The 13,818-nt window shown below is 49.2% G+C and overlaps 1 protein-coding gene across 1 annotated transcript in view; it reads left to right on the top strand.

Annotated features, from left to right (window-relative positions):
• KSR2 (kinase suppressor of ras 2) overlaps positions 1–13,818 on the top strand; it is a 390,550-nt gene that overhangs the window by 332,217 nt on the left and 44,515 nt on the right. The window contains exons 13-14 of the mRNA XM_061169432.1: positions 1,506–1,554; positions 3,370–3,737. Coding sequence (XP_061025415.1) covers positions 1,506–1,554; positions 3,370–3,737 — 417 coding nt within the window. The remainder of the gene's footprint in view (positions 1–1,505; positions 1,555–3,369; positions 3,738–13,818) is intronic.

The raw sequence follows: 13,818 nt of genomic DNA, 5'->3' as shown, positions 1-13,818 counted from the left end.
GGGCATGAGGAAGGACTCCAGCTGCATTGTTCCACCCAAATCTCTCGCAGTGCGTCAGGTTTCCAGCATGTCAGCTGTTATGACGTGGTTTCTGCCTTCCCAAGCGGTACTGTAAATTATTGGTTAATAGGATGGCAAACGCTACTTCTTTCTCCTTCTTTGAGTTCTTACAGTCTTCCAGACTCCCCCTCACCACTCCTCCTCCAGCAAGTGGACTGACTCTGTCTGCAGGGTCAGCAGCTTTCTGGGTGAGGTCTGAGGGTCAAGATAGGGGAGGTCCCCCTCAAATGAGGAGATGGGTCGGGGGAATCTGCTAAGCTTCCACTGCGGAAGTAGGACGGGGGTGTGGTGGCCATTGTGATCCCTTCCTCCTACCAGTTCCAGCTCACTCCGTAAACACATCCTCTGCTCTAAAAACCCACTCGCCCCAAAATCCTTTAACACATATGGTGCCCCACATCTCCATCACATACCGTGTGCTCCAACACGCCCACACATCCCCAATGCATCACCAGTTACACCATCAAGAATGGCACTCCCCCTCCCCCAGCATCCCCAGTATGTACACCCAACTCACACGCACACAGAACAACCCCTGCACAGAGCACATTCCATAATGCCCACGCAGTCCTCGGTGGACGCTTAGCCCTCACACTGTGCCCCCAGCACCCAACCCAGCTTGTTCCCGTACTCAGAACACAACTGCAGCTCACAAGCTCATGAATGCATGAGACACACACACACACACACACACACACACACACACACACACACACACGCCTGTGTCTTCCACTCCAATACAGTCTGGCTTCCTCCTCCTCATTCTTACCCTGCACATGTCTTCTGAACGTGATTGGCAAGGTGCAACTCAAAACACTGCTAACTTTCAAATATATCCAGTAATCCTCTCTCCTGGGAATGTCCATCACCCTCCATTTATTCAATACATACCTAACTTTCAACCCTTGTTACTTGTAGCCTTTCTGCACAACAGTAGTAATATAAATATTCCTTAAAGTCAGGAAGCCGTGTCAATTTCAACGCTGTATCCCTCTAAAGGTCTGGCACTGTTCCTGGCACATAATTCTAATCAAATGAATGAATGAATAAATGAGCAAAAAACCAAATGAACACTAGGATCCTTCCGAAAGATTCAGGACTGTAGAGATCTAATTCATTCTTTCCTAGGAAACACCTAGAGCTCTAAGGATCCTGCCATCCATGGCATTTAGGCCAGTTTATAAGGGAACTGCTAGATTAGTGGAAACCAACAAAGAAAAATGAGCCCTGAGCAGGCCAGAAAATCTATTTAAGGCAATGTCCTTGCACACCACTCCTTGATGGCAAGGTTATGGATTATTCTAGACACAAGCATTGAAGTGAAATTGGAGAAAAAGGCTTGGTGGTGAGGACTTCTCATTTTAAGACATTTCTTACATGGATCAAGTCAATGCATGGACCCATCTTTTCACCTGAGGGTCACGTTTATTTTTCTTTCTTTAAAGCTTGGAAGGAAATCCATTACTTCAAATTGAAGTGGAGCCAACCTCAGAGGTGAGAACCGGAGAGCAATGAAGCAACTTTTTCCAGGGGCTACCCACTTGGCAAAGCCGATTGATGTCTTTGATGACGCAGAGGGCTTGGGGTGGGCTGGGGGTGCAGTGGCCCTGTTTGATGGCTGTTCTAACTCCGGGACGACTAACGAGCGGGTGGCCCCTCCCAGCACTGAGCCTAATGGGCCGTTATATGGTGTGCATCACGGAAAAGCTAGTTATGCAGAAGTTGGCAAGTGATTTGCGTTCTTAGTTGAAAATTCAGCTCAGGGCTGGGTGAGCACCAAGGGGGATGTGCCCCGCTGCTTTCTAAAGAACATGTGGTAAGAGGAGACGGAAGCCTCAGGGACACTGGCTTGGCGGGGTGTTGAGAATGTTCTGGGGCTTCTTTCCACCTGCCAGAGCTCCCGGAGGAATAAATGAAGTCTTCGGGGTGAGAACCAGAGCCCTGACTCCTCGGCTCTGCTGGTGTGTCCTGAACTGAAGGGAGTGGAGTCAGGGTTTCCAGAGAAAATCATGTCCTTTTCTGGAACCATTGTGGTAGTTGGAAAATGACCGTGAAAGAAGGTGTATTTCCTGAGTGTGCCACTGGGGACAGCTTGCTCAGGTTTGAGGTCAGAGAGACCTGTACCCAGCCAAGGGGCCACCTTCTCCGGCTGTCTTGTCAGACTCCAAGCCCCTGAAAATCCCCCCGGCTCAGGCACCTGCTGCTCCCCCATTCCAGCCAAAGAACCCAAGGGGCAGGACCCTGCAGCCCCAGGCGCCCCCAGACACCAGGCTGGGAAGGTAGGTCCCTGGGCCTCGAGTGTCTAACTGTTGCAGTGGTCACGTCTAAGTGTGCCTGAGTCATGTGGGCGTGCAGGGTAAAAATGCAGAGTCCTGGCCCTGGCCTTATGACATTCTGGTTCAGAAAATCTGGGTGGGGCCTAGGAATCTGCATTTTCTAAGCCATCCCAGCGGATGTTTCATACAGGCGGTCAGGTCTGTGCAAAGAACTCAACAGATCTTCGCCTTATTGAAAACCTCACACCACCCCCAGGGGCAGATGTCATTAGCCCCACTTTATGATGAGGAAAAGAAGGCCCAGAGAAGTGAAGTGACTTGCCCAAGGTCACACAGCGGCCAGATTCCAGCTCATTTGGTCTGAATGTTAGGCTCATTCTGTCAACCTCTCCCTCTTGTGTCTCAGCTGCACAGGAACCCCAGGCCTCTGGCCTGTGCTGAGTAGCTCTGACATCTCTCAGTTTCTGCCTCATCAATTCCAAATTCCCTGGGGAAGCGAAGGAACCCTCCATGTCGAGGGTTGTCACATGTTACATGCAGGTGTATGGTGTACCCGTATTTCAACCTGTCGTCTTTCTTACTCCCACATAAATAATCAGGCAAGTCAAAACATCATGGTCGAGTAGGAGGGCATCGGATATTAGGATTTGAGAGGGCTGAATCTTAATCCTAGCTCAGCCTGGCTGCCTGACCAGAGCTAGGCACTTCCCACAGGGACCAACCATCCCCGTTTGCCAGTTTTCCAAGTGTGAGACTTTCAGTGCCCAAACGGGCAAAGTCATGGGAAACCGGAATACGTGGTCCTCCTGGCGTTTCCCCTCTCTGAGCCTCAGTTTCCCTTTAGCACAAGAGGGATGGATTGCCAGGATCTCCCTTTCAGCTCCTTCACTGCAGTACAGTGATCGACAGGAGGTGCCTGGGCAAATAGAGAGACACGTGTGCACCAGCCGCAAACACACCGTGGGGCACAGTGGGACCCGGTGGGCAGGTGGGGCAGTGGTGGGAACTGACCCCTCTCCCCCTCTGGCCGCAGAACGAGGAGGGTCACGATGAGGCCGAGGAGTCGGAGGATGACTTTGAGGAGATGAACCTGTCCCTCCTCTCGGCCCGGAGCTTCCCGCGCAAGGCTAGCCAGACCAGCATCTTCCTTCAGGAGTGGGACATCCCCTTTGAGCAGCTGGAGATCGGCGAGCTCATCGGAAAGGGCCGCTTCGGGCAGGTGTACCACGGCCGCTGGCACGGGGAGGTGGCCATCCGGCTGATCGACATCGAGAGGGATAACGAGGAGCAGCTCAAGGCCTTCAAGCGGGAGGTGATGGCCTACAGGCAGACGCGGCACGAGAACGTGGTGCTCTTCATGGGCGCCTGCATGAGCCCGCCCCACCTGGCCATCATCACCAGGTCAGTCCCAGCCGGCTCCCCGCCCGCAGACTCATCCCCGAAGCTCTGCTTCCGGCAACGTTGAGAAACGCGGGTTCCGCTAAATTCAGCATTCCGGTAAATGGGGAGTCTCTGGCTTTACCAATCACAACTGACATGGTTTTAAGATTTGCGATTCCAGAAAATACGATTAATGCTAGAACTCTTTGGCAGAGTGGTGCCCTGGAGCGGGCACCACATGGGAAGCCAGAAAGGCTGATTCGAAACCCGCCTGTGCTCCATGTTTGTGAAACAACGTCTCTGAGACTCACTTTCTCCAAATGTAAATTGAATGGATTAGGCTAAATCAGGGGTCAGCAAACTTTCTCTCTAAAGGGCCCAACAGTATTTTCGGCTTTGCGGGCCGTACGGTTTCTCTAGTGACTGCTCAACTCTGCTGCTGTAGTGCGAAAGCAGCCTCACACAAGATGTAAATGGACGTATGTGGCTGTGTGCCAATAAAACATTATTAACACAACCAGGCGGTGGGCTGGGTTTGGCCTGCAGACCCTAGTTTGTTGACCCCGGGACTGACATTCTGATGACTTGCTCTGGCTTTCATTAAAATAGCAGAGCACTTTTGTAGAACTCTACCATTGTTGTTTTAAATATCCAGGATCCATGGTCTATAGCTGCGCAAAAGGGGTAGTTAACAGAGCACTGACATTAAGAAAATGTCACATGATAGGAACTTTCTTGGACTTGCTCTCTCTAACCTGTAGGCATTGAAAAAAAATAGCTTTGGTTTCAGTTGAACAGTTGTGGAACGATCCTTTGGTGTGTTTTTAAAGTCTGGCCTTTGCTCCTCTGTTGCATTAGGACTGGCCACAGCAGCAGTGTTCTTGGTGTGTCCTGTGGTGCCAAGTGTCCATTAGGAGCCTTCTCATTCTTATTCTCAACCCAAGCAATAAGATCCCAAATACACAAGCCTCGCATTTTGGCAGGTGCCATAGTGGGAGCTGTGGGCTCAGGGAAGAGCTGCTATGTCTTTGTTCCCTTGTGATCCATACAAAGCCTTTTTGAGTCCATTTGTAAGACCTGGGTGATCGGTAGAAGGTGTGTTATTGTCTGTCACCATTGATTATGCAGTTGGTGGGTTGACTGGAACCCACGTGTCAAATGGTAAGTGCTTGCAAAGGACTAGAGATCTAAGGATGGCCCTTCAACCCTCCTTAAACCAGGGTAGAAATTGGCGGTTCTCAACTCTACACAGGACCAGAAGTGGCTCTCAAATAATCAGCCCAGATCATATTCAGGGGCTGAGCTGTCCTGATTAGGTGAGTGTATCAGTAAGCTTTTGCTGAGTAACAAATACCCCAAAGTCACAGTTTCTTTCTAGTCTGCAAACAGTTCTGGGCTGAGCCAGGCTCAGTAGCTGGGCTCTTGGATGTGTCTGTGGTCTGCTGGCTGGTCAGACTGAGGGCTGGTCAGTCTCAGACGCCCTCACTCATGTGTCTGCTGGTTGGCAGACTGTCAGCTGGGGTGCCTCGGTTCTTCTCCACACAGCCTCTCATCCCCCCAGTAGGCCAGCCTGGGCTCATTCCCATGGGTGGTCTCAGGGCTCCAAATGCAGCAAGACAACAAGAGGTCAAGCCCTGTTGGACAAGTGCCTTTCACATCTCTGTCTGTGTTGCATTGGCTGATGTCCATTGGCCAAAGCAAGTCACGTGGCCAACCTCCATCCAAGGCATGGAGAACAGAGTCTGCCTTTGGATGGGAGGATTTGCAATGCCATGTTGCAAGAACGTGGATGCAGGGAGAGAGACAGTCTGTGGCCATTCTTACCACCTACCACTGCACATAAGACCCTTAGCTCCCTTTTCTTTCCCCTTTCTAATATGTATCATCTGTCTTAGCAGGCTGTCAACGGTCCTTTACTTGAGGTACACAAGTCTGGTTGGAAGGTGGTCTTTCCCCCACCACTGGCCTTCTGCCCACTGTTCCCACCAGTCTGTTAACCCAACTTTCTCTCTGGTCAGCCCCTCACCTTCTGACCTGCTAACCCCTCTTTTTCAAATCCCCAAATTAGAAATTTGAAATCCATCATCTCTTCTCCTTTGCCTAGACCCTCTAAGGACCTCCCAGCCTCTGACTTTTTCATGGGTATCAGTGGAACCCAGTTACCCAAGCCTCCCTCCCCTCTTTCCCAAGGGCTGGCTAATTGGAAATGGATGGATTCAGTCAGCAGCCATCCTTGAAAAAAGAGTGGTCATTATGAAAATGTGTCGCTCCCCCTGCAAGCCAGCTGCATTGGCAGCCCCTTTTCTATTACATACAAAATTCTGAGTCCCCCTCCCCAAGCACCATAACTGCCTGCAGATTTCACAAATAGCGCAGCCTTTTCCTGGCACCATGATAAAGACTCTGCAGCTTTGGGACATATAATTGGTCTCTGAAGTGTTTTGGTATTTTGTTTGAAGAAGCCAGATGAGCCCCAAAGAAGTGGCATTTATTCCATATTATTGTGTCGTTATATATTTATCTTAGGGAGCGGCTGAGTGCCCTCCTCTCTCCCGTTCAGCAACGTCCACTTGTTGGCCACCCAGGTTTCTTATCTGAACATTCAGTTTGAAACCAAATATTTGAGTAATTTGATTAATCACTTGCATTCGTGCAGTTGGTTGGCAGAGGTTGATGATTGGATGATAGCCAACCAACTGGAACAGTTTCTGGACCCTGGATTTATTTTACAGGGAACATAACACCAGATAATTACCTGGCATATCCAGATAAATTCACAATGGCGTGCTCTAGCCAATTACCTAGTAATTATCGTTGAAGTTAACAAGTATTTCTAAGATTAGCGTCCTTGTAATGCGATGTATATGGCTCTTGGGGAATGAGTAATGACCAACTAGTTACCCAATTGCTAGATCCACAAATGCAATTAGCAGCAGTATTGCTAAATCGTTTCACGATTGGGTCATTATGAGATGATTGCAAAGCTATCGACAGTCGGCACAATTGCTCATTTTTTAAAACTCCAGATGGAATTTGAAAGCCAATAAAGATAGAGTTGAATGAAAGCATCTCTTATCCTTCTACCTTGCTGCAGCGTTTCTTAGACCACAGTTTCCCCATCTGTAAAATGAGCAGGTAAAAGCAGATGTTTGTTGCAGGGTCCTTCTTTGGTTCTCTGAGACTGGGCTGTTTCAGAAGCAGACTGGAACTGCTCTGGAGCAGCACTTCCCAAAATATGGTCCACCAGGACTTCCTGCATCAGAGCCAACAAAGGGAGGTAGGTCGCTAAAATGCAGGCTCCTGGGTGCTACCTCTATTAGTTTCCTAGGGCTGTCGTGACCAATTGCCACAAACTTGATGGCTTAAAACACCACACATTCATTTTCTTACAGGTCTGCAGGTCAGAAGCCTGGAGTGGGTCTCGCTAGGCTAAAATCAAGGCAAGCCTGCTTTCTTTTCTGGAGGCTGTAGAGGAGAATCTGTGTCCTTGCCTTTCCCAGCTTTTGGAGCTGCCTTCCTTGCATTTCTTGGCTTGTGGCCCCTTCCTCCATCTTCAAAGCCAGCAGCATGGCGTCTTTGGGCGTCACGGGTCACATCTCCCTCTTACAAGGACTCTTGTGATTACATGTAGGATCCACCCAGATAATCCAAGATAATCTCCCGTTTCAAGATGCTTGACTTAATCACACCCGCCAAGTCCCTTTTGCCATATAAAGTAACTGTCACAGTTTCTAGCGATTAGGAGCTGGATATCGTTGGGAGCCATTTTTCAGTCTGCCACATTACCCTCAGTCCGGTGCATCCAGTCTATTTGTAGGTGAAGCCTTTTCAACCAAGCTCCCCAGCCCATTCTAATTTGACTAATATTGGGGAACCCTGCCTTAAAGAGTGTCGCTAGGGAGTACTATTATGTGCCCAGCATTGGTGTCAGATGTGTCCAGCTAGTGCAAAGGGAAATGGAAGCAGGGAAATTTTCCAAGGAAAATAGACCAGACAGAATTACATAGTATTGGGATCTCAGTGGGAGGTAATTTGTTATTTACCTGGTGACAGGGGTATGGGTCAACCTACCTTAGCTTGGGGCCATGGAGACAAAGACAAAGCAAAGCCCTGAAATTGATGTCTCCGAGAGGGCTTCACTGGGGGATCCTGATCCCACTGAACCCATCCCAGCTGTGTTACAGATGTGGAAACTAAGACCAGGAGAGGAAAAGTGGAGCCAGGACAGGAGCACAGGTCTCCATCATCAATACACCTCATCTTCTGACAGCTTGAGAACCCCGTCCTTCTCCAATGCTTGTTCATCCATCCACCAATCCAACAGATATTTAGTAAACACTTATTAAGCACCAGGCATTTTGCTGGACGTTAGGGGATGATGGTGAGCAAGACAGACATGGACCCGGTTCACAGGGTGCTGTCGTTTTTAGTAGGAGAGACAGACTAGTACTAAAGTGGTAATGAGATAATTCAAGTAGGTCCCAGTCTGTTGAAGGAAACAAACGGGAGAGATGTGCTACAGAGGGACTTGGGTGTCGGTGTTATTTTGGGGGGGTATGTGTGGGGTCCAGGAAGCCTCTCTGAAGAAGTGGTATTTGGGCAGGGACCTGGATGCTAGGAGCCAGCTGTGCAGACTCGGGGACAGGGCACACCCAGCAGAGGGAACAGCAAATGCAAAGGTCCCGGGGTAGGAATAAGCAGGGAGTGTTTGAGGACCAGAAGGAAGACTGTGGTGGTAAAGCATGGTGGGTGAGGGCAAGAGGGTAGAAGATGAGGGTAAAGAAGCTGGCAGGAACCAGATTGTGGAGGGGAGGGGGCTCTCAAGCCTGGTTGGGGAGCGGGGGGCTTTTAAAACAATACCGACACCTACCCCAGTCTCTCAACCTCGACACTGTGACATTTGGGGCTGGATGATTCATTTATGGGGGCTGTCCTGTGCGTTCTAGGATGTTTAGGAGAATCCCTGCCTCCTTCCCACTAGATGCCAGTAGTACCAAGTCCCTAGTTGCGATAACCCAGATGTCTTCAAACATTGCCAACGTCCCCTGGGGCAAAGTCGCCCCAGCTGAGAACCATTGCCCTGGGGTTTCTAATTTAATTAGCCTGGATGAGGCTGGGACCTCAGTACAAAACCTCCCCAGGTGACTCTATCGGCAGTCAGGAGACGCTCTGAGACCTTGTGTCGTAGGACCTAAAAGCTTGGTCTGGATTTTATGCTCCGTGCAGCAGGCAGGGACAACATCTAGTGTCTTTGAGGGCAAAAACTGGGAAACTTCCAAAATGAAGGGTGACAGCCCAGGGGAAGTATTTTGGCAGCTGCAGAGGCAACAACAGTTCAAGGAAATGTCAGTTTATCTACCCTAACTTCCCAACATGATCAGAGAGCTGACGGCTTCAGCTGCCGCCAGCATCCCCTCCTCCAGCCCATCCCTCTGCCCTTGGCCAGCCCAGGAAAGGCTGTGTTATGAAGACTGCCCTATCGTGGTTGCTGTTTTAACAGCAGACAAGGCTCTGTACCAGCATAGGGGAAGCCTAGGGAGGGAGAAACTGCCTCATTCTCCCCAGAAAGGTTTATCACAATGTCTCGTTGTCCTCCTTAGCTTCTGCATCAGCCCTCCCTCAGGACAGGAGGACATGGAGAGCTGTGGGCCAGGCAGAGACTGTGGTTCTGTCACCTGCTTCCTTTTCTTGCAACTGAAGGAGGCACAGCTGATCCTCATTGTTGAAACCATTTCCCTGATTGAGGGGCATTTATTTAATGTTAATAAATGCAGAACCCCCAAAATAAACCCCGAAAAGCAACAGATTCCACCAGTCTTCAGCAAGGCACAGTGATGGTCTCCCGGTTATCACGGCGCCCATTTTACAGGTGGGAAAACTGAGGTCTGAGGTCGGCGAGGTCAAGGGAGCCCTTGCCCAGGTCATAGAACAAATAACTGGCAGAACTTGGAGATGAGCAATTGTACATCTGAATATTAGTCTAGCATGTTCCTTCTTTGCCACCGGGTTGAGGGGGATGGGCTCAGCTCATAAGCAATAACCGGTCGGGGGAGTTTGCCACCTTTGATCATATCCAAATCAGCTGGTGGACTTGGTAACGATACAAGACCAGGCCCCGTCTCACTCCAACGAGCCAAGGCCTCTGACATTTTTATTAAGTTCCAGAGGATTGGGTACACCACAGTTTGAGAACCACTTTCTTATTAAACTGAGTTTCATTTTTTTGGAGCTTTGATTTTCTGTTTATGTACTTCTGAAATGCCCTGTAAGTTCCCATGGGGCCAACACACACACCTCTTCCGTATACACCCTAAATGACACCCCAGCTCTCTCCTTTCTCTCTCCCATTCTTGTCCTCTCTCCCACACCCCTTCTCTCATTCGTACAAACACATGCTGTCTTATTCTCTCTTTCCCTGTAAAAGACTCATTTCATTAATATTAGCAACTCACAAAGGTCGGGTAGCCCAGAAGTCCCCACCCCCCAAATAATTATCTAGAATTCCCCAAGTTGTTTAAATCTGTGCTTCATAGTGTGGACCCCTGACCAGCATCACCTGGACCCCTGACTAGCATCACCTGGGAACTTGTTAGAAATGCAAATTCTTATCCCCTCCCCACCAATCAGAGGCTTGGGGGTGGGCCCAAGCCCCTCCAGGAGATTCTGATGCATGCTGGAGCTCAGACCCCCTGCTTTAAAGAAACCTGTTCCTGCTTCCTGTGCCAGGCGAGCGGACTTTTCTACTGCCTAGCGTTTCCTGCATACTTCGAAACCTCCTTGCCCCCTCACCCAGCGATTCTGCCAGGAGGCACGGAGAGCTGAGCAGCTGAGTCCAAGGTGAGTGAGGGCCTAGCATGTCCTAGTGTGAGAACCAGCAGGGGCCTTAGAGCCGTCTCTTAGCTTCAGTTCACTAATGTACCTTCCACAGTCATTTACTGGACCTGTCTGAGAGCCGGGCTGGGGGCTGGATGCTCAGAACATAGTTCCTACATTTTACACAAGGACTTCATGTGCCAGTAGAAGAGACAGAAAATAACAAGTTAAACAGACAATTAAGATAATTAAAGCACTTTGTTAAGTGCTATGAAGGCCACAAACAGTGGGAGGGCTGGGGTCGGAGCCACAGGTATGCTACTTTGAAGAGGCGCTCAGCAGAGTTGTCCAGGGTGGGGGGGTGACATTTGAGCTGAGACCTAATGACGAGGAGGAGATGGCTGTGCAGAGAGGCAAAGGAAGCAGTCTAGGCAGCAGTACAGCAGGTGCAAAGCCCCTGAGGTTGTTACAGAACCAAATTTGGGTTTGCTCAGCTACGCACAGTAGGGCCAACCTACTGACACCAGGTTGTGGTGAAGGAAGGTGCAGCATTTATTGCAGGGTGTCAAGCAAGGAGTACAGGCTGAACTCTCTAATGGCCTTCAGGGAAGTGTTTTTAAAGACAGAGTGAGGGAGGAGGGTGTGGGGTATGTGATCAGCTCGTGGACATTCTTCTGGTTGGTTGGTGGTGGAGTAATCGGGAGTCAACATCATCAATCTTCTGGTTCCAACCGGTGTGGTCTGGGGTCTACATGCTTGTGGGCAGCATGTAGTTAACTTCTTCCCCCTGGTGGGGGATTCAGTGTCTGCAAAACAGCTCAGAGGATGTGGCTTAGAATATTATCTACAGCCCTTGACGAGGAACTGAAGGTCCTTGACTTTGCTTAATGGCTAAACTATTATTGTTTTGTCTTGCTTGACTGTTTTCCTTTGTTTCTGCATTTTCTCACTTCTCTAATTAAATTTGTTCTTTGAAACCCAGGGAAGGCCTGGGAGGCTAAAATTTTTCTATAAACTAGAGGCAAGGGGAGGACATGGCGGGGGGTGTCTATCCCGGGAAGGGTTCTGCTCGGTTACAATCCCCCATTTTCTTCGATACTCCTCAATCTTGAGGGGGAACAGGGGTGGGACGAGAAAAGGAATAAAGTTTTGGGTACAGAGGTTACTCATAAACTCGGCAGAGGAACCCGGTTTTAGGTGGACTGAGTTTCATGGTGGGAGTGAGATGGGCACGTCTGAGGACCACAAGGAAGCAAGTGCGAGTGACGGCAGGGTTGGGGGAGGGAAGGAGCTGCGGGGCCTCAGAAGTGCAGCTGAAGCCTTGGAGTTTATCCTAATACCGGGGAAGCTAGTGAAAGATTTTAAACAGGAGCTGCTCCCACCACTCTGGAAGTTTCCTGGTGGCCTGGCTGCTGCCTCCTCTGACACTCAGCTGCTTGTATCAAATGTGTCGAAACTCATTTGGTAGAGAGCCATGAGGCCATCGACCAAGCCCAGCTTTGAAGGACACAGGCCGAGGTGTCCCGGCCGTCAGCGTGGTGTTTCTACCGCGTGGAGCTTCAGGAAAGATACTGAATGATTCCTCTGCATTTGGGGACACAGTGAACTTCATCAAGATGCTTTTACAGGGACGGGAGTAGGAGGGAGTGTTACCTAAACGTCTGGTCTCGATGGAGGGGCTTGGGCTGTGCACCCCAGGAAAGAGAAGGAAGGAAGGGCAGCGTTTCCCCACTGCTGTCGGGAAGATTTTATTTCTCGTTTAGTGCGTGTCATCAGTCCCCTTGCTGGGTGCCCGGAGTCTAAGCGCAATTCTGCAGTCATGTCATCTTGACTGTACTGCCCCCATGCACACGACATCCAGCCCGTCCCCATCTCCCAGGGGTGAGGTAGTAATGAAATCCCACAGGGCCTCATTTGCACAGCATTTTAAATCCAGTAAATATCGGGAGCTATGTAATAGGTTATTTATTTCCAACTCCAAATCAGTTCCTGTTTTTCATGTTTTCAAATATAATAGTGCCAAGCTGCTATGTTTGACAAATGGAGGACGCTGCCTTCTGCTAAGATGGTAATTCAGTGCCTGAATGAGATCTCGACTTACTTTTTCTGTAACTCTGTACTTGTGGGCTTTCTGATTTTTTTTTCTTCAGGCCAGTTTGACTGTCCTAAATATATCATACAAGAGTTGGGAGGCCTGAGCACATGAAGATTCCTCCCCCCGCCCCCGTCATCTAGTGGAATTGGCTTCCTTTTATGTTCAAAAAGCTGAATTGCTTTCCCTTTTTATAAAGCACAGCTGAAAAGGTTTTTTTTTGTCTGTGGCTGTCTTCAATTGTGCTGGAATTTAAAATGCCACGGCACTTTTGTGAAGGAAGCCTATAAATGTACTAAATCATTATTATTATTATTAGCATCATTTCATGTATATTGTACATGCCTGTTGGTAAATGGTCATGTGACCAGCAGAGAACTTGCATGGGTGAAGATTATGCCACTGGCCACCACTTTCCTCAAATCTCAAAGATTCTACACTGGCATGTGTGACAGCTGTCATCCCTTGACTTTTGCGTCTTATTACACAAGTGATAACGCGTTTGTTGTTGAAAATACAGATCAGCAAAAAGAAGAAAGTGAAATTCACCCAGCATGTCTCCAGCCAGAGAGAATCACATTAACATTTTGCTCTGTATCCTTCCAGGCAGTTTTCTGAGTATATATGCCAACTCACAGTCTGTATTTGTCAGGGTAATAGTAGCTGCTGTAACAAATAAGCCTTGAAACATTAAGTGGCTTAACTTAAGTGGCTTAACATCCTCCTTAATAACATTAAGTGGCTTAACTCAAGAGAAATGTATTTCTTGCTCATGTAATAGTTCAAGGTGGGTGTTTCTGGATGGCAGGTGGCTGTTCTCCATGTGTAGAGGGATTCACACCCAATCCCATCTTTTGGAGCTGTCCCCAGGGCTCAGAACCCTCTGCTTCTAGTTGGGCGAAGAGGAAGAACATGAAGGGTCATATGGGAGGTATCCATGAGCCAAGCTGAGAAGTGGTGCACATCATTCCACTCGTGTGCCATAGGCTGTCCCAGCCCCTTGGCCACACCTGACTGCAAGGGAGGCTGAGAAATGACTCACGGTATCCCTGGGAAGAAAACGACATGGCTTTTGATGAAGAGCCAGCAGCTCTGTGGCAAACACCCATTTATGGGTAGATCTCCTTCTCCCATTGAAGGTAGACTCCTCCACCAACCCTGTTCATGGCCGGCTATTTTCACTAAATAATTTCTGCA

The sequence above is a fragment of the Eubalaena glacialis genome, chromosome 15, assembly GCF_028564815.1.
Source record: "Eubalaena glacialis isolate mEubGla1 chromosome 15, mEubGla1.1.hap2.+ XY, whole genome shotgun sequence".
Lineage (NCBI taxonomy): Eukaryota > Metazoa > Chordata > Mammalia > Artiodactyla > Balaenidae > Eubalaena > Eubalaena glacialis.
Note: the sequence above shows the minus strand (reverse complement) of the source record. Positions and strands in the feature narration are given on the sequence as shown.